Here is a 20,201-nt window from a genome sequence, read left to right on the forward strand (position 1 = left end):
TGCCTGCCCCATTGATTAATCAAGATAATTCAGTCAAGTCACAATAAATATTGCCCCTTGGCATTTATTTATTACATTCCGTGTTTTTCTTGATTTCTATACCACTGTCCTGATCTCTGGGTTGGGAAGACTCCTGGAGAAGGAAATAGCAACCCACTCTAGTATTTTTCCCTGGAAAATCCCATTGTCAGAGGAGCCTGGCCAGCTAGTCCACAGGGTCGCAAAGAGACATGACTTAGTAACTAAGCACTCCTTCCTGGATCTTCTTAAATGTCCTTTAAATCCCCTGAGAGAATCTTAATAGGTTCCATTACCATTCAGAATGAAGCAGCCCTATTGGGCAAGCTCTCAAGTCAAGTCACCGTTTAGGCTTCTGGCCACAGTTTATCACTGAATCCTCTGATCCCTTCCCCGGTAGATTCCACTTTTGCCTGAAACCAGTGAATTTGAGTTTGTTTTATAAAAATGGATTTTATTTGGAACTTTTAGAAATTTACATAAAACTGCAGTGAGGATAAAGGCAAAGGCAAAAGAAAACATTTTCATGTTTTCAAACTGAAGCACCCAGCCATCTGCCATTGTGGATTTTGTGGAAAGAATACCCAATGCTTGCTGGCACCTGGTACATGAGGCTCTCCTGCCTGACGCCATCATTTGCTTGGCAGGTAAGAGGCAACCTTGCTTTGCATCGTTTCTCCTGTTTTCTTTCTCTGGACCACAAGAGGGCATTCTTTCATCATTTTCAACTTGGATTATACCAACACTTAGTAGACATGCACCTCATTTAAACAGGCAGTTAGATTATGAATGCCAAAATGGTTCACCAAAGTTAGTGAAACTCTAGGCTTATAATTTTGCCCCCAGATTCATGGAACCAAGACACATCCTTGAAAGTCATCAGTTTATAAATGATATGGGGAAAATTTCTAGGTTAGTTATATGGATCAAAAAATGAAGTACTATTTGTGGAAGGCTGTTTTTAGGTATTAGGAGTACTATTTCTTTTTGTGAATTCATTCATTATAGCAGATATAGTTACAGATGTCTTGGTTTATTTGCAGATATTAAATCAGAAGATTGAAGTGAAAAAGATTTTTATTAACTTTTCAAGGTATCTGTGTTAACAACAAAAGTTGAAGGAAGAAGGACATTCATATAGGCATGGTAGTCACTGTGTAGTAATAAAGCTAATATATATCACAAACAAGCAGAGAGTAGCAATTACTAAGCAAGTTCCTTAGGTCAGACAGATTCTGTCATTTCTTCCTCTGAGCAATTCCCTTCTGCCATAAACCACAGAGAGGTAATTAAAGAAAAATAGATCATTGAGGAGGTGGATGCTCTCTAGCCAGATTTATTCCTAAAAATATATCCCTAAAGAGAGAGGAATTGTGTAGAGGGCCTTAAAGAATACTGTCTGGCATCTTTCTACCTTTCTGTCTGGCTTTACATCCTAAGAGCCCTTTTGAGCCTAATCAGATTTTGCCATGATAGCAGTCATAAGAATTGGTTACATTATTTAATAAAGCTATCCAAAAACGTAAGAATTTAGTCTGTTCTCTACTATTCATTCCTCGTGGAAAAAGAAAAACACAGATCTTAAAAACTAAAGCAAATCAAGGAAGCTCAAAATAGAAACCAAGATTAGGTTACATTTTTAGAAGGAAGTCCGGTCTTGTGAATCTTATTTTATGGCTTTGATCTGGTTGTCCATTGGGATGGACTTGCCCAAGTGATGGCCCACAGAAAGGCCAAATTTCTTACTTTTCTGCTCATCCTGCACCTCCTTTTTCATTAAGAATCCTGCCTGGAAATTTAGGTCAAAGAGGCTACTTGGAGCAAAATACAGTGGCATCTCATCCCAAATATTCTCCAGGCGTTTCTTCCATCCTTCCAGGATCTGAACTCGGGCATCCTCGGGAGTGTGCCCAATGCTATATGTCAGTTGAGGTTCCAAGACTTGGAAGCCACAGAAGTGCAGAGTGCCACTCTGAGGATACACAAAGCACAGAGGTGAGTCACAGCTCAAACGCCACACACCTTGTACCACAGACAATGAAAGTTAATCTGGGTTTCCCAGTAGGACACCCTGATGTGAAGGCCTTGAGAATTAGTTCATAGCTCCATCCTCACACCTTGTGCTCTCTGTACCTAGCTGTTACCTATTTTAGCCTATTCAGCTGTACTCTTCTCTTAATGAATAAAGCCTTTGAAACTGTGCCAGCCTGGCACTATCTGCCAGAAGTGCCCAAAGTTCTGTTACCTCAGGGAGGGTTTCAGCTTCTCAGCAGCTGACTGTTGCCAAGACTGCAAAGGTGCGTTTCTTTGCCTCTCCACATTACCAGACGAGTCTTCGTAAAGTATTATTACTAATACTGATTCCCTCATTCTGTAGATAGCCACCTCACATGCTCTTCTTGCCAGCGTTAGGAGATTATCCTGAGGGTCCAGTGACCGCCAAAAAAACCTGCTTCAGACTTCAGTTTTATTAGCTGAACTAAATAATTTCTTAACTTTTCTTGGGCTCTGATAGTCTGTGAGACTGTAGCAGCAACTTGGAGGACAGGGAGATTGGCGAGAGATGCCAGTCACGTGGCTGTACAAACCTGGGGGAGTCATCCATGCTATCCTCTGGCTAGGAGGAGAGAGTGGTATTTGACCATGTGAACACATGAGTTATTCTACAAGCCTGGGGTCCTGGGAAGACAGGTCAGTCCTAAAAGGAAGCCCCTTCTATAGTTCTTTGATCTTCATACCTCAGGTCTGTTTCCAGATGCTATCTGGAGGATTTGGACCCAAGAGAAAATTCAGTTAATCCCCCTGAAGGGTCACTGAAAACAAGATACCTGAATTGGCCAGAGAATGATGTTCATGTCCCCATGGATACCATGCAGAGAGTACATGGAGCCGCTGCCACCAGTGGTGATGGAAAGCACTGCCTTCTTATTCTGTAAAAGAAAAGTCATTATCATCTACATCTCTTTGGTGACAGGAAGTTAATGAAACAGCCCCAGGGAAAAGAATATAAAAGTCCCCACCCTCCACCCCCTGCTGCCTAGCTCTGCTCCTTGTATTACTTCAAACGTTGGCTCTTCTGAGCCATGCAGTATGATTCTGCAGAAGTACCAGCCTGGAAAGTGGTACGCAGAGGGACAGGCCCAGGATTCCATACTCTTGCATGTGAAGGCTGTCACAGTAACGCAAAATCAGTGCTGACTGCTGGTGCCTAGGTAGAGTTTTGTAAATCTGTCTCCTCACAGTACTAGGCATGTATCGAGGCTTGTGATCTAGAAGGTCTCAAAAATACTTCTTGTATAGTTTTGGGTGTCTAGAAAGTGAAGACAGACCCCTTTTTTTTAATGGACACGTTCATAAAGTCCATATCAGTACATAAAGAGAAAATAGTATAATGATACATTCACCATCCTGATTTAACTCTCAGTATTTTTCCATTCTAGGTTTATCTAATCTCCATACATCTCTCCCAAAGGGACCTGGAGCCTGATTGTGGTATCTAACTGTACTCAAAACTCTGCATCAAGACAGAGTCTTTCTAAAATCCAGGCATTAGAAAAAAGAAAACCAAGAACAATTATCCACCTACCCGAAAAGGCCCCTTATCATACATGGCAGCATACTTGTAAGCGAACTCCCCTATGAGCACCCGCTCAAACCAGCCTTTCAGGATGGCAGGGACTCCAAACCACTGCAGGGGAAACTGAGGGACAGAGGACAGAGAGGTTAGATTGGGAGCACCCCCAGCACAGAAGATCCAGTGCTTAGCTGTTGTCCATGACATCACTGAGGGAGAAACTTTCTTCAGGCCCTGTCATTCCTCTTGGAGAAGGTAGAACATTCAAGAAAAGAAAATTAAAAAATCATTGCCCTTGGTCAGTCAGCTAGACAGACATTCCTATTCCTGCATACAAATAACAAATATCAGGTGGGTGTGAAGAGAGCCACGTGAAATAAAGACTTGTTTCTGTGAAATCTCGTTTGGCAGCAAAATCTAAATGGCAAGGATTGGAGGCAAAGTTGGCCTCAGTGTGTGACACCTAAATCAATATTTTCTCAAGAACTTGCTTCAGTGGGTGTGGTATCACAAATATGAGACCTGTACCTTGTGCTCATGGATGTAAAATCTTATCATTTAGAATAAACAGAACCAAAAAAAAATAAAAAAAGAATAAACAGAACCACTCAAAATGCTATCAAATGATCAGTGTAACTAAGGTTCATCAGGGAATTCTCACAAGAAAGACATGCTGGGGCTCTTGTCCTGGTAAAAGTTGAGCAAGGCCATACCAGTATTTCTTCTTGACTCACTTAAAGGCTACGATGACAGGAACATGCCCAGAGGTTAAAAGAAAAAGCTAGGACAGAGAAGAAATTTGTAGGACTTGGTAGTTCTCCCTTTGAAGAATGGTTGACCCACAGGAAAGAGAGTAAGGAAGTCAAGTTTTAGACACGATTGAGAATGAGACCTGCATTCTTACCCTGAATCTGCCAATAATGTGAGGCATGACCTCTGCAACACAAGCCCCTTCCTCATCCATAAAAAGAGGGGCTTGAGGGGTCTCTAGGAGCTTCTCATATTCTCACATTTAAGGTGCTCCAATTGTGAAGGGCATATGTGCAGCTTTTAGGATGTGTAGGTTATTTGAGCAAGTAGATTTGGTCCCCTGTGAATGTTCTCCAGTCAGGGCTGAAAATAGAATTGGTTGGCTTGCTTGATATTAAAAGTTGACTCTCAAGTTCCTTTTGGAGAAGTGAGACAGCTGAGCAGGGCCTAGCCCGTGTGGCACGTTGGTATGAATGCGGGCAGTCTTTCCTCAGGACATTTATTTTAATGTTGCCAGACTATCATTTCTAGCACACTGCTTTTGCTGGAATAAGACTCTTCCTGTCATCTGTTGCAAAACTGGTATAATAAATATGCAAATCTGTGGAGTTTACATTGCCCTTCCTTGTGTTGCTGTTTTGCAGTGTGCAACCTATACAGTTGTATGGTAGTAAAGAAAACATATGCATTGGATAGAAGCTGAATTTAAAGGCCGTCCTTTCCAATTATAAAATACGGTGATTCTTAGAAGCAGAACTGCAAGTTGCTACTGCTACTGCCTTAGCTGTACTGCAACAAGAGAGTAGAAAATATAGACCAAAAAGGGGTCCTTTGAGGCACTGGCTAATGTTATGTGGCTTTGATTCATAGCAACAGGTAGAATAAGGGACTTCAAAGGTTAGAGTCTTTGCAGCTGATTGAATAACTACAAAAATCACAGCCAGTATCAAACTTAGGAAGTTTCCAGGGTCGCATACATTCCATGTTTAATACCAAAACGCTGGTTGCGGTGGGTAGCAGCAAAGTCACTGACTACAGTCCACCATTGTCAGGAAGCGTGACTTGCAAGAAGCATACCCCGTTTCAGTACTGACTGCTAATGGTGAGGCAGCTTCCAGGAGAAAGGCTGTGGTTTTGCTGCTAGAACACATTAAGCAGGGCAGTGCACACTGCACTGGGAGCTCCCATCGCAGAGAAGTCAAGCTCTTATGCCTCGCTCTACAAACTGTTTTCAGGATGCTTATGGAGATGGGGTGAGAACTGTAAACGTGAATGATTCCATGAGAAATTACTAATTGAAGAAAAGACTAAACATTCTCGGGAAAAGAGCTCAAGGCTCACATGTTATCTCTGCAGTCACAGTCATACTTTCAAAGAATACACAGCCAGCTTCATAACGTCTATAAATCTGTGTAATCCTGCACCTTTGAAGTAATTATCCTTCTTTAAGGAGAGTGTGGTCAAGGGGCTGTGACTTTCCTAAGAGCACATAGCTAATTAGGTGTCAGGTCTAGGACAAAAAAACAAGTGTCTCAACACCCCTTCTGATGTCTTACCACACCTGAAAAATCACAAGGTCTGCAGCTTCCAGCTTCTTTTGTTCGGCCACAATATCTGGGCTCAGACGGCCTTCTTTATAAGCTAAAACAGTCTCGGCAGGATACTGAAAGTTCCCGGGGTCCTTCAGTTTACCTGCAGAGAGGAAAAGAGAAGCTGACGCCAGAGGGCCAAGGCGGGGCCAGAAAGCCCACAAGGGAGAAGTTCCACAAAGACCTAATTAAAGGGGAGAGCCGCTCCCACCTGTGATGTCCTTTCTGGAGATGACGGGATTGAAGTTCATGGCATACAGGTCCGACACAGTGACCTCCCATCCTTTCCTCTTCAAAGCCTCTATGGCAGCCTCCTTCATGGCATAGTTGAAGGACGTCCTCTCTGAGTGGGCCAGTACGATCAGTGCTTTTCTGACTATTTAGACACACACAAGGCACATGGAGAAAATCAGTCACCAACCAGCAAAGCTCAGGCTGCAGGGGAGCCCAGCTGGGCTCCATAATGGAAGACGTGACTTTGTTAGACACTGGGTTATGCAACCCGTCCAACTGCATCCAGAAATACATTTTCTCATAAGTCCCATTGATCAAAGGAGCAATTTTTAACTCACTGGGGAAACAGTAGCTAATTTAATAAATCGTTTTGGCATACTTAATCAAACATCTGCATAAAAATAAAATTCAGTTCAGTTCAGTCATTCGCTCAGTCATGTCCGACTTTTTGTGACCCCGTGAATTGCAGCACGCCAGGCCTCTGTCCATCACCAACTCCGGGAGTTCACTCAAACTAACGTCCATAGAGTTGGTGATGCCATCCAGCCATCTCATTCTCTGTCGTCCCCATAAAATTATCACCTTAGAAATCTCATATAAAGTGTTAGAGGTCAGTACAGTGGTTATCCTCTATCAGGGAATAATGACCAGAAGGAAACAAAGCACCTGGGGTGCTGTCTGTGTTCTATTTTTTAAAATATTTATTTGGCTTTGCTGGGTCTTAATTGCAGCACTTGGGAAATCTATGATCTTCATTACAGCTTGGAGGATTGTTGTGGCATGTGGGATCTAGTTCCTGGACCAGGTATCGAATCCGGACCCCATTCATGGGAGCAGAGTCTTAGCCACTGGACCACCAGGGAAGTCCCCTGTTCTATTTCTTGAAATGGATGCAGATTATACAAGCGTGTGTTCAGTTGGTGAAACTTCACTTAGAACTTGTGCACTTTCCAGTGTGTCTATAACATTCAACACAAGTTTCCCACTTACCACACACAGCAACAACTTACTGGCAGATTAAAGATCTAAATTTTAAAAACTGAAACTATTAGGCTAGTATGGGATGCTCTATGTACTCTGCTTTATGTCTCATTTTTAATTGAACATCAAGGGACCACAGTATTTAAATTATAAACTCTGCTAATACCTTTATCTAGAGGCTTGTTGTCATTTTTGTCTTTTATGAAATTTCTGTTGCCAAGAAAGGCAGGATTACATTTTTCTCTTCTAGATTGAGTTGGTGTAGTGTATCATTGGTTATCAGAATACTCATAGCTTTGGGACTTTGAAATGGTAAATATTCACGATTTGTGAAAAAAGCATGACACATAACTGTATAATCTTAATTATTAAAAAATGCATGTTTAATTGGATAAATATGCATATAGGACCTAGAAAGGACACATCAAAAGGTAAACTGATTAGGGATAACTTTTTTTTTGCTTCTTGTGTTTTTTTGTTTCCTATTATGCATATGTTAACTTTTAAGAAATGTTATTTTTAAAACCTTAAAAAGTATGGGACGAAAGGGAGAAGTTGTATAACCTCTGGATAGAGGCTACTTTTTTTTTAATTATTATTTTTTTTTAATTTTATTTTATTTTTAAACTTTACAATATTGTATTAGTTTTGCCAAATATCAAAATGAATTCGCCACAGGTACACCCGTGTTCCCCATCCTGAACCCCCATCCCCCCTCCGGGTCATCCCAGTGCACCAGCCCCCAGCACCCAGCATCGTGCATCGAACCCAGACCCATGAAGGAAAAGCTTGACAGATAAAGCCCCAGAAACATTAAAAATTGTGTTTAATGAAAGTTTCCAGAAACAGAGTCAAAAGACAACCAGGAGAAGATATTCACAACTCTTACCAAAAAGAGTTAAAATCCACCCCCCAAGTTCAGTTGCTCAGTCGTGTCCAACTCTTTGCAACCCCATGAATCACAGCACACCAGGCCTCCCTGTCCATCACCAACTCCCGGAGTTTACTCAAACTCATGTCCATCAAGTCGGTGATGCCATCCAGCCATCTCATCCTCTGTCCCCTTTTCCTGCCCCCAACCCCTCCCAGCATCAGAGTCTTTCTAATGAGTCAACTCCCCGCATGAGGTGGCCAAAGTATTGGAGTTTCAGCTTCAGCATCAGTCCTTCCAATGAACACCCAGGACTGATCTCCTTTAGGATGGACTGGTTGGATCTCCTTGCAGTCCAAGGGACTCCCAAGAGTCTTCTGCAACACCACAGTTCAAAAGCATCAATTCTTCGGCGCTCAGCTTTCTTCACAGTCCAACTCTCACATCCATACATGACCACTGGAAAAACCATAGCCTTGACAAGACGGACCTTTGCTGACAAAGTAATGTCTCTGCTTTTGAATATGCTATCTAGGTTGGTCATAACTTTCCTTCCAAGGAGTAAGCGTCTTTTAATTTCATGGCTGCAGTCACCATCTGCAGTGATTTTGGAACCCCAAAAAATTAAGTCTGACACTGTTTCCACTGTTTCCCCATCTATTTCCCATGAAGTGATGGGACCAGATGCCCCCAAAATGCCTACAAATAATTAGAAAAAGACAATACAATAGAAAAATAAGGATAGAGAAGGAAATTACAAAAAAAACAATAAGCAAATGAGAAGGTACCCTGCCAGGCCTGTGAGGAAGAACAGATTAAAATGAGACATCATTATTTACTGATCGATTGGCAAAACAAAGACAAATTACATCAAGGGCTATTAAGAGTGCATTAAAACTGGCACATTGCCAGTGGGAAAATGCATTGCCTCAGCCTTTGGTGAGAGCAATCAAGCTGAATCTTTAGACATTTTAAAGATACATAAATCTTTGATCTAGTTGTCCAACTTTGGGGAGTCTGTCCTACAGACTGTAAGCATCAGGATAGATGAGCAAGGATGTGTACTGAACCCTTGGACCCTTGTAGTCATTAGCAAAAATTAGACATAATCTCAATTGCCTATTTATGGAGCACGTGAATAAATTTTATGATACTACTGGAATGCGAAGTCAAGTGGGCCTTAGGAAGCATCACTATGAACAAAGCTAGTGGAGGTGATAGAATTCAAGTTGAGCTATTTCAAATCCTAAAAGATGATGCTGTGAAAGTGCTGCACTCAATATACTAGCAAATTTGGGAAACTCAGCAGTGGCCACAGGACTGGAAAAGGTCAGTTTTCATTCCAATCCCAGAGAAAGGCAATGCCAAAGAATGCTCAAACTACTGCACAATTGCACTCATCTCACATGCTAGCAAAGTAATGCTCAAAATTCTCCAAGCCAGGGTTCAACAGTATGTGAACCATGAACTTCCAAATGTTCAAGCTGGTTTTAGAAAAGGCAGAGGAACCAGAGATCAAATGACCAACATCCACTGGATCATTGAAAAAGCTAGAGAGTTCCAGAAAAACATCTGCTTTATTGACTATGCCAAAGCCTTTGACTGTGTGGATCACAACAAACTGTGGAAAATTCTGAAAGAGATGGGAATACCAGAACACCTGACCTGCCTCCTGAGAAATTTGCATGCAGGTCAAGAAGCAACAGTTAGAACTGGACATGGAACAACAGACTGGTTCCAAACAGGAAAAGGAGTACGTCAAGGCTGTATATTGTCACAGTGCTTATTTAACTTATATGCAGAGTACATCATGAGAAACACGGCTGGATGAAGCACAAGCTGGAATCAAGATTGCCGGGAGAAATATCAATAACCTGAGATATGCAGATGACACCACCCTTATGGCAGAAAGCAAAGAACTAAGGAGCCTCTTGATGAAAGTGAGAAAGTAGAGTGAAAAAGTCAGCTTAAAACTCAACATTCAGAAAACTAATAAGATCATGGCATCTGGTTCCATCACTTCATGGCAAATAGATGGGGAAACAATGGAAACAGTGACAGACTAAGGTCTGTCTAGTCAAACCTTTGGTTTTTCCAGTAGTCATGTATGGATGTGAGAGTTGGACTATAAAGAAAGCTGAGCACTGAAGAATTGATGCTTTTGAACTGTGGTGTTGGAGAAGACTCTTGTGAGTCCCTTGGACTGCAAGGAGATCCAACCAGTCCATCCTAAGGGAAAACAGTCCTGAATATTCATTGGAAGGACTGATCCTGAAGCTCCAATACTTTGGCCACCTGATGCGAAAAACTGACTCATTTGAAAAGACCCTGATGCTGGGAAAGATTGAAGATAGGAGGCAAAGGGGACGACAGAGGATGAGATGGTTGGATGGCATCACCAACTGAATGCACATGAGTTTGAGTAAGCTCCGGGAGCTGGTGATGGACAGGGAAGCCTGGTGTGCTGCAGTCCATGGGTTTGCAAAGAGTCAGACACGACTGAGTGACTGAACTGAACAGAATATTATGCTGTTACCAAGAATGAGTTTGCTGCATGTATTGATATACTGTCACCCTGAAAGATATACGGGATATATCATTAAATGTTAAAATGGGGACCTCCCTGGCGATCCAGTGGTTAAGACCTCCTTCCAATGCAGGGACTGTGGATTCAGTGCCTGGTGGGGGAGCTAAGATCCCATGTGCCTTGTTGCCAAAAAACCAAAACATAAAACAAGTAATATTCTAACGAACTCAATAAACTTTAAAAAATAGTCCACATTTTAAAAATCTTTTTAACGTGAATGTGAATCTACTTTTATAAAAAAGAAAGAAACTCCATGTTTGTAGGTAGATCTGCAGTCTATTGCTCTGAAGAGAAAAAGATGTGGCATGATCACATGACACTGTTAACAGTTTTCTTAGGCAAGCAAGAGGTGGCAAGGGGGCAGACGTAGAGGGGAAGATGAGCTTTTTCTTGGACATCTTTTGTGTTAATAAAGTCATTAGAACATGCCTGCTTCTGCAACAAGAGCATGTAAAGGGTGCTTACTACATGCTGAGCATTGTTCTAAGTACTCTGTATTCTTTTTCAGTTGTCACAGCAACCCTGTGAGGTAAACAGAATTAATATCATTAGGGATGGGAAGACTGAGGCACAGAAACTTTAAGCAAGTTACCCAAATTTACCTGTTAAGTGGTGAAGCTGGAATAACTTGAAAATATATATAGAGAGAAATCCACACAACAACATGCAGGGCATGGGGAAGAGTACCAGAGAAAGGAAGTTCACCACCACCATCCTCCCGAAATTGGAGCTACAATTTTATACCTTACTCTTTAAAAGCAGTGACTGTGGGTGGAACTGAGGAGAGAGTACACCTGCAACTTCTTATAGTATTGTTTGAAGAAAATTAAGGCACCTGTAAGCCTTTAGTCCTCTCCCTGATTTCAGTATTAACCACACCTGGCGTAGGCATCTCCCATTGGCTTAAACTCAGTCATGTGTAAGTTTTAGGTTCCTGCTTGTCAAAAAAGAGGATTCCCAAGCTTGGCCTGGCCTTTTGGGCTCCATAAACTCAGATTCGGTGGGGTATAAATTTGGTGATGATTTAAATGCTACAGAAGTGATTTAGTTTTTTCTGAGGTAGCCTGGGAAAATGGAAAGGAATTCCTGAGGCTGCTTCAACAAATTCCCACCCAATTTCTTATCAACTCATGGACTGAACACTACTGAGAGCAACGTGAGTATATTAAACTCTAACATGTGTTTTCTTTGTGATTTATCTTTACATTAGTCATATCAGTTTATTAAATACCGCTTTGTCAGTTTTTATTCTCATGGCTTCATACCTACATATGTATATTTTAATTTTTAAATTTATATATATATATAGTTTCACTTCTTACCAACATTAACAAACATTTTATAAGTAGTAAAACATAAAGGTGATTCCCAGAAAATGAGTAAGTCAAGACATCTAATCTCTTGCTTTCAAAGGGCTTACATCTACTAACTACAGTACAGCCATGACTGTTACCTTCAAAAATAAAAAAAAAAAAATAAGATGAGACTCAAACAGGAAGAATATATCCACAAGAAATATAACAAATAGAGCTCAAAATCTGAAATATATAGATTTCTTAAAAACAACCCAGTAGAAAAATGGTCAAAGGTTATAAATGGGCACTCAATAGAACAGTTGTGCATATTTGCTAGAGGTACGGGTAAAGAGATAAGCCCACCTCTCCAGTTTTCAGGTCATTTTCCATGGCCAAATCTGAGTTTTTTTGGACTTAGAGGGCTCAGTTTCCCTTCCTGCCATTTAACTAGCTACACAAGCTTGACTTTATCAGAATTTACTCAAAGAAAGGCATAAGACATATACACAAGTAACTAACAGAGGAAAACTGTTCACTTCAGGGCCAGCCCCTCCGGAAAGGCCTTGAGAAGGAGCTGCATTTGAGCTGAGTCTTGGAAGACAAATAGGGTTATTATCAGTACCTCTAATTTACCATTCAGTATAAAGAAATGGCAACCCACTCTAGGACTCTTGCCTGGAAAATTCCATGGACTGAGGAGCCTGGTAGGCTACAGTCCATGGGGTCACAAAGAGTAGGACACGACTGAGCGACTTCACTTCACTTTGCTTGTCCTGCTCGTGATTAACCCATCTGCTAGAAGTGAGTATGTAACATAGCTAAGCACATATTGTTAATGCCTCTCTCTCCCTGCACCAGTTCCTTTTCAGGTCTCAATCCCTAAGCAATATGCTCCCAGTCCGTCCTCATTTCTCTGTGTCCCCACCATCCTACACCTTCTATTTCCAATCCACATCCACACCAGCCACCCTTCTTTCCCCCACCTTGAAATGCTAATGTTCTCACGGACCCAGCCTCCCCACCTCGGTTTACTGAGCACTTAGGATGCACCTGGCACCTCTCTAGGCATTTGGGATATATAAACACAAAACAAATCTTTGCCATTTCCTACTCCAGAGGATCTTCCCTACTCAGGGACTGAAGCCGAATCTCCTGCATAGGCAGGCAGATTCTTTACCACTGCGCTACCTAGGAAGCTTAATACTAGTTATACAAGATCTAAATCTTCCCATTTTCCCTCACTAGCTCCCCCAACCCCCACCCCTTTTTTTGGGGGGGTCTGTTACACATAGATACAGAACATTCTATAGGATTGGAGAATGGGGAAATAGTTCTTGCCCTAGTATTTCAGGAGGGGTATTGATCCCCTCCAGACAGCTGAGGTACAAATAACCTAGAGGGAAACAGCCACTAATCTGCAGGCAGAAGCCTTGTCAGCCAAGCCTACCCCTTAGGCCTACCCCTTAGGCCCTGAAACCTTGGGTGGGCTTCCAGTCCCCAGCTTAGCTTAGCCCTTTTCTCTTGAGAACCTAAGTAGTCTGTCAGCTCCAAAAGCAATGTCTTCCCTCACCCACTTACTTTTAGCAAGATGAGGTTGTGTGTTTGTGTGTGTGTTTTCAGAAGGTAGAACTAGGTTCATAGGGAGGGAAATTACAAAAAGGTAGAATTCTGCCTTCTAGGAAGGAAATAGGTATCAAGATTTTAGCTTATTATCCAATCTCAGACTAAGGCTCTCTGGAAAACAGGGATTCCAGCCGCAGCAGGTGTTGCAGCTGGTCCAGCATGTGTGAAAGGCCATTCACACATTAGATTCAAGTCGTGGCCTCCAAGGTCCCCCTACGGTTGACGGTGGAGAAGGGAGGCTCTGTCACTAGAGGAGCACCCAGATCAGGTTTGCCCACTCCAAGGGTCACAGTCTGAAAAGTTTCCTAGCCCAGCAGCCTGGAGCTGGGTCTGATGTCCATCAAACTAAAGGAAGCAGCTTCCCCAGCTCAAGCACCCCCACCGCCAGATCTTCCAGTTTTCCTCCAGAAGTTGGGAATCCACCTTTTTAAGTGAAATTGCCTATATTTATTTTAAATGTTAGCAACTTATTCCAAAAGATTTTAAATACTATTAAGGTTAAGCAGGGTGTGCAAGTGGGCCAATTTGGTCTCCGACGGCTGATTCTGACCCTAGAGGGAAGGAACCTTTTGCTTCCAAGGTCAATTCTCTCCTAACCGCCCGTCGTAGTTTCTGGGGGTGGGGTAGAAACAGGAGCCCCTCCTCTCCCGGCATCTGTCAGGGCTCATCCAGCGATTCTAATGCCTCCACGTTTCCAGTTTTAAGTCGAGGAAGAAAACTACAACCTCCTGCTGGGTACAGCAAGGCTCCTGGAGTGGTTGGAGGAGGGGGAGTGGACACTCACCAGCCATGGCTCCGGCGGCACGCTGATTGGCTGGTCTGTTGGTTGCCCGGGTGACTCAAGCTGGGGAGGGTGGAAGGCAAGGCCCTCAGGCTGCTTAGCGAGCTGCCATCTAGAAGGCGTCACCGGTGCTGCCCGCCGCCGAGCGCCTGCTACTTTATACCCAGTCAAGCTGGCCCGGCCCATAAAGTAGGGAGCCAGCAAAGGCGGAGCCGCCGCTCAGGCCCTGGGGTGCAGGGCGGAGCACGCCTTGGCTGAGGTTCTAGGAAGAACTGGCAGTCTGAGTGGAGGCATAAGGACCCTTGTGGAAGAAGGGTTCCTAGGGGATAGGGAGTTAGGAACCCATCGGTCTGGGTGGGTGTGGGTGGCATGTCTTCTGGACCCTGTTCTGAAACCACCCTGGGACAAAAGGAGGAAGTGTCCGATGGAGTCCGGGGTTCCGTTGGGCACGCTATCCAGGCCCTCTCCTAGCCCCGGGGAATGGCTCTGAATGGAATGGGCCGGTCTGAGAGAGGAAGGCGAAGGACTGCAGTTCTTTAGACTCAGATTCGCTGAGTCATTGTGACTAGACTTAGGATTCTAGGGCTAAGATGACCTGGGAGACTTGGTTCTAGAGAAATGAATTTGTTCCTGCTTTTGCAAGGTTCACATTTTACACTTGCTGGGGCCGGGGGGTGGGTTTGGGGCTCCCCCCCTAGAATGTAGATCCAGGGTGCAAACCCCTTCTCATAATCAGGAGAAGAGCTTTTTTTCCTGAAGAGCTAGTCCAAGGCTTGTTATCATCATCAGGGGAAGCACTTAAAGACCAGCCAAGACAGATAAGAGTGTAGTGCTGTTTATTCAAAGTCCTACTTAGGACAATTGATCGGAACAAAGTTTTACGTTTTTAAGTTTATCAAAAGTAAAAGTTATAGTAAAGTCTTCATCCTACAGAAGGAAGACACTGTCAAAAGGTGAAGGAAAAAGAAATAGAACTTTAAAATACTAACATAACCTTCAGAGGGACTTCCCTGGTGACTCTTCCAGTGGTTGGATCACTCTATGCATCCATTGTGGTATGCACGGATTGGATCCCTGGTCTGGGAACTGGATCCCGCATGTTAGCCCTGTGCTGGTGGAAAGAAAAAAGTGTAACCGTCAGAAAATTTACAGGTGATAACTAAGAAAACTCGAGGGAAGAAAGATGGGAGGCACACTAGGGGAAGAAGCAAAATTTAAGGGGATGAGAAAACTCAAGCAATCAAGATAACTTTTTAGTGCAACTTATTAAAAATCCATTTGAAGGCAAAAAGCTTGAACAGATGAAAAATTAAAATGTTAAATAAAGATGGGCTTAGTACTTTTACCAAGCCAAGCCATTTTGCACCTAAAGCAAGAGGAAGAGTTAGTTGAAAGGGATTATTTTGTTTAAAAACAACATTCAGTCGAGTAAGTTTTAAAGCTCTTGCTAGCTTTATTCAACACTTCAGGAATCCGGCAGCATTCAAGACTTAGCAGACAGAAAGGAGTTCTGAGGAGCTGTCCAAATTGAAGAATTTTCTAGGTGAAAGGAAGCAGGAAGAAGTTATGCGAGGCAAAAGGTGGGTTAATTATTGCAAGATTACATTCCTTTAAGGGATGGCAGGAATCTTTCAGGCAGATTACTGAAGATTCCAGATTGACTAAATTTAAGAGTCCATTTCTGTGAGAACCAAAACTAATTAAGTTGAGGTTTAGTGACCTGAAGCAGCCTAGGCAACTCCATTTTGGGCCTGTTTTGTTTTAAACAATGCCCTCCTTTTGATCAGACTCAGCCTGAGAGATGTAACTTAAAAAAAAAAAATTTTTTTTTTAAGGTTTTAGTGCTACTTCCAGCAAAACTCTGGAATTCTCATAATTTTTTATGAGTCTCTGTGTTGTATTCACAATATCAGACTCACTTTTTTTGGCTGCACTGTGGACCTGGCGAGATCTTAGTTCCCAGACCAGGAATTGAAGCCAGTGAAATCACTGAGGCTTAACCACTGGACTGCCAGGGAATTCCTATCAGGTTCACTTTAAGTCAGTTTTTTTCTTTGATTTTCTTCTGAGAGTCTTTGGGAAATCCTTGGTTTGGTGGTTAGCAGTTGCAAATATGCATTTGAAACTTTTGAGAAAATACAGCACATGAAGGAGACAACTATGATTTTTATAAGGAGGCGTGTCTGAAGTGCACTTGAGAGCCATAGTTCCCAAGACCCAAGCCAGTCAGAATCAAGTAAGTCAAAGAAAGACACTATTGAAGGAGGGTCTCTTTTCAAAGTCAGCTGGCTTATGCAGTGATCTTATGTAGCTGAGTCTTAATTTCCTCAGAGGTGTCAGTCCAAGTATAGCAAGTGGTATGGGCTGTACACAGCACAGTTACCCTCTTGCTCAGCAAAAGATACTTGTCTTTCTTTCTGACTTACTTCACTTAGTATGATAATCTCTGATTGCATCCGTGTTGCTGCAAATAGTGTGAGCACACTCAGACTATTTAGGACTTCTGCCCATTTTTTGATTGGGTTATTTGGTTTTTTGCTGTAGAAATATTCTTGGTCCGACATCTTGGAGGAAGCAGTCCAACTTGCAGTTGGCTACTTCTCTTCCTAGTCAATTTGATTTTGAGGTCTCCAGTGTTTGCACAGGACCAGATGTCTGGTAGAGCCTTCTTCAGGTGTGAAATATGCACCCAAGGTTCAACACCTTGTAATTTGACAGGGGTATCAGTGATCAAAAGCACTTGGTAGCACCCTTTTCTTGAATCTGACCTTTGCAAAGCATCAGAATAAAACAGTAGTAGTCTGTAGCCAAAAGACTTTAAAATGCCCATGATTAAAGATTTGATGAGAGTTTTTTACAGTGGAATTAATAAGGAAATTTGGTCATTTATGTGATACACAAATTTTAAGATCATAACTGGAATTAGGATTGATAATATTATACTAGGATATGTCCAATTTCTAGGAATTTCTATAACAACACCTATATTAATAACATGCATCATACAAATATAATCTAAGAAGGTTCAACTTCTTAACATCACTTCTTCCTTTTTTTTTTTTTTTTGATAATGTTTCCCAAGTAATATAACAAGTCAAATAAATGTAACTAGCTCAACATCTTATCTGGTGAGCGACAAATCCTTTAGATTTTCCAGGGGCCTTTTGGAAAGACTTAAAGTAAGTTTGAGCTTAAAAGACTCCACTTAGGGACCTCCTTGGTGGTCCGGTGGTTGAGACTCTGTTCCCAATGCAGGGGGCCTGGGTTCAATCCCTGGTCAGGGAGCTAGATCCTATATGTTGCAACTAACACCTGGCACAACCAAGTAAATATTTTTTTTAAAAGACTCCACTTAGAATTTTTTTAATTGAAGTGTACTTGATTTACAATGTTGTGTTAGTTTCTGGTGTATAGAAGAGTGATTCAGTAATCTGTGTATACAGTTTATACTTTTTCAAATCCTTTTCCATTATAGTTTATTACAGGATATTGAACATAGTTCCCTGTGCTATACAGTATGACCTTGTTGGTTATCTATTTTGTAGTGATTTGTATCTGCTAACCCCAAACTCCTAGTTTTTCCTGTTTTCCTCTTTGGTAACTGTAAGTTTGTTTTCTGTATCTGTGAGTCTATTTCTCTTTTGTAAATAAGTTCATTTGTATTATTTATTTTTTAGATTCTACATAAGTGGTATCATGTGATATTTGTCTTTAGCTGTCTGCCTTCCTTCACTTATAAGAATCATTGCTGCAAATGGCATTATTTCATTCTTTTTTTATGGCTGATTAGGATTCCATTGTGTGTGTGTGTTAAAAAGATTCCGCATCTTTTTAATTCATTTAGGCTATGCTGCATCTTCACCTATGCACTGGCTTTTCTCTCCTGGCAGGGAGCGAGGGCCACTCTAGCTGTGGTCGCTCCAGTTGTGGTGTACAGGCTTCCCACTGCGGTGGCTGCCCTTGTTGTGAGCAGAGGCCTTAGGGTGCCCAGGCTTCAGTAGCTGTGGCTGGTGGGCTCAGTAGGTGAGTTCCCAGGCTTGAGAGCAGAGTCTTAGTTGCTCTGCGGCATGTGGGATCTTCCCAGAAGAGGAACTGAATCCATGTCTCCTTCACTGGCAGGCAGATTCTTTACCACTGAGCCACCAGGGAAGACAGGAAGACCCTTGCATCTTCTTTATTCATCTGTTGATAGGTATCTGGGTTGTTTCCTTGCTTTGACTGTTTAAATAACGCTGCGATGAACATAGGGGGTCTTCTTTTGTGCTATGCTCAGTTGTGTCAGACTCTTTGTGATGGCTCCTCTGTCCTTGGGATTTCCCAGGTGGGGATACTAGAGTGGGTTGCTATTTCCTACTCCAGGGGATCTTCCTGACCCAGGAATCATACCTGTGTCTCCTGCATTGGCAGGTGGATTCTTTACCATTGAGCCACCTGGGAAGCCCTGACATAAACTTGACTTGACTTTTAATAAACTTGGGTGGAATAAAAGTGTTTAATTTTGATAACTGTACAGGCATGCCTGTTTTCATCAAAACACAAACTAGCTTTTATATACCAAAGATTATTCTAATCACATGAATATGAATAGAGCTCTTTATAAATAATACCTTCTAGAGTTAGAAAAGAATGACTCATTTAAAACATATAGACATACATAAACATGCAGACAGAGGCAAATAGGATCTTATGGCTTTTGTTTTTCAATTTTATATGTGGGACAAGTACAATGATGCAAAATCCACTAGTTTAAAATAGAACAGTTGGATCCAAATTGTATTTCTGGCAGATGGACTCAAGTTAAGTTTTCCTACTCCAATAACTGAAGCTTTTCACTAATATTTGTGGTGAAGATTTTTAAGATTTTTTCACAGGCCTAATTTCCAAATTAGGTCTGGAAGATCCTCCAGAGAAGAGAATGGCAATCCACTCGGGTATTTTTGCCTGGAGAATCCCATAGGCAGAGGAGCCTGGCGGGCTACAGTCCATGGGCTTGCAAAAAGTTGGACACAACTAAGCAACTAACACACTAATTTCCAAATCACCTCCCCCCCACACTCCTTCTGATAAGAATTACCTTTGTTTCTAGAGGAGACCAGGTCGAACATTTACATATCACATGGCACAGAAAAAGAATTTAAGTTTCACCAAGAAAGAATTTTGTTCCCCAAGTCCAGATGTTTTACAATATCTACAAGCCTTTTACGATGGATAGGAGAGGTTTGGAAATTGGAAGAAAGAAAAGGTGTGGTTTGAATTGCTTCTAGAGGTACATTTCAGTTCTTATAAAGACTCAATTTGCAATACAAGAACAGTTTGGTTTTTTAAAATATTTATTTATTTTGCTTTGCTGAGTCTTAGTTGTGGCATGCCAACTCTTAGTTGGAGTGAGTGGGATCTAGTTCCTCGACCAGGGATCAAACCCAGGCCCCCTTCATTAGGAGCATGGAGTCTTAGCTGCTGGACCACCAGGGAAGTCCTAGTTTTTCACTAATTTTGATTTTGGTTTCCTACTGGATATTTAAAGAAATAACTGGTAAAGTTGACCAGAGAATCTCTTGGAGTCCCATCAACGTGGGAGGTGTCCACGCATGGCCTCCTTCAAGGGTGGAAATGGGGGCCCTTAAGTTTGACGTGGAATGATTTTGTTGCAGAGAAAAAGCCAGTTCTGACCCCATGCTGGAAACTGTTCCTTTGACTTGCTTTCCATTTCTTTTGTTACTATAATTATACTTAATAGCTGTTTCCTTTAGGAAATGGCAAGTGTCTGTCATACAGCTTATCTAGTGCTAATCGGGCAATTCCTGATTGACTACCGTAAGGTTCTGTTTCTGGGAGAGCAGAAACTTTATTGGTTTGGTGATGTGGGACATAGCAAAAGCTATTGTCATATTTTAAACA

At 42.0% G+C, this 20,201-nt stretch overlaps 1 protein-coding gene across 1 annotated transcript; it reads right to left on the reverse strand.

Annotated features, from left to right (window-relative positions):
- Positions 1-1,077: 1,077 nt before the first annotated feature.
- Positions 1,078-14,413, reverse strand: NQO1 (NAD(P)H quinone dehydrogenase 1). Its single transcript, NM_001034535.1, is given in 6 exon segments — positions 1,078-1,990; positions 2,847-2,948; positions 3,605-3,718; positions 5,904-6,034; positions 6,143-6,307; positions 14,307-14,413. Coding segments are annotated over 6 exon segments (825 nt in total). The 5' UTR covers positions 14,314-14,413; the 3' UTR covers positions 1,078-1,684.
- Between the last annotated feature and the right edge of the window lie 5,788 nt (positions 14,414-20,201).

This window comes from Bos taurus, chromosome 18, assembly GCF_002263795.3.
Source record: "Bos taurus isolate L1 Dominette 01449 registration number 42190680 breed Hereford chromosome 18, ARS-UCD2.0, whole genome shotgun sequence".
NCBI lineage: Eukaryota > Metazoa > Chordata > Mammalia > Artiodactyla > Bovidae > Bos > Bos taurus.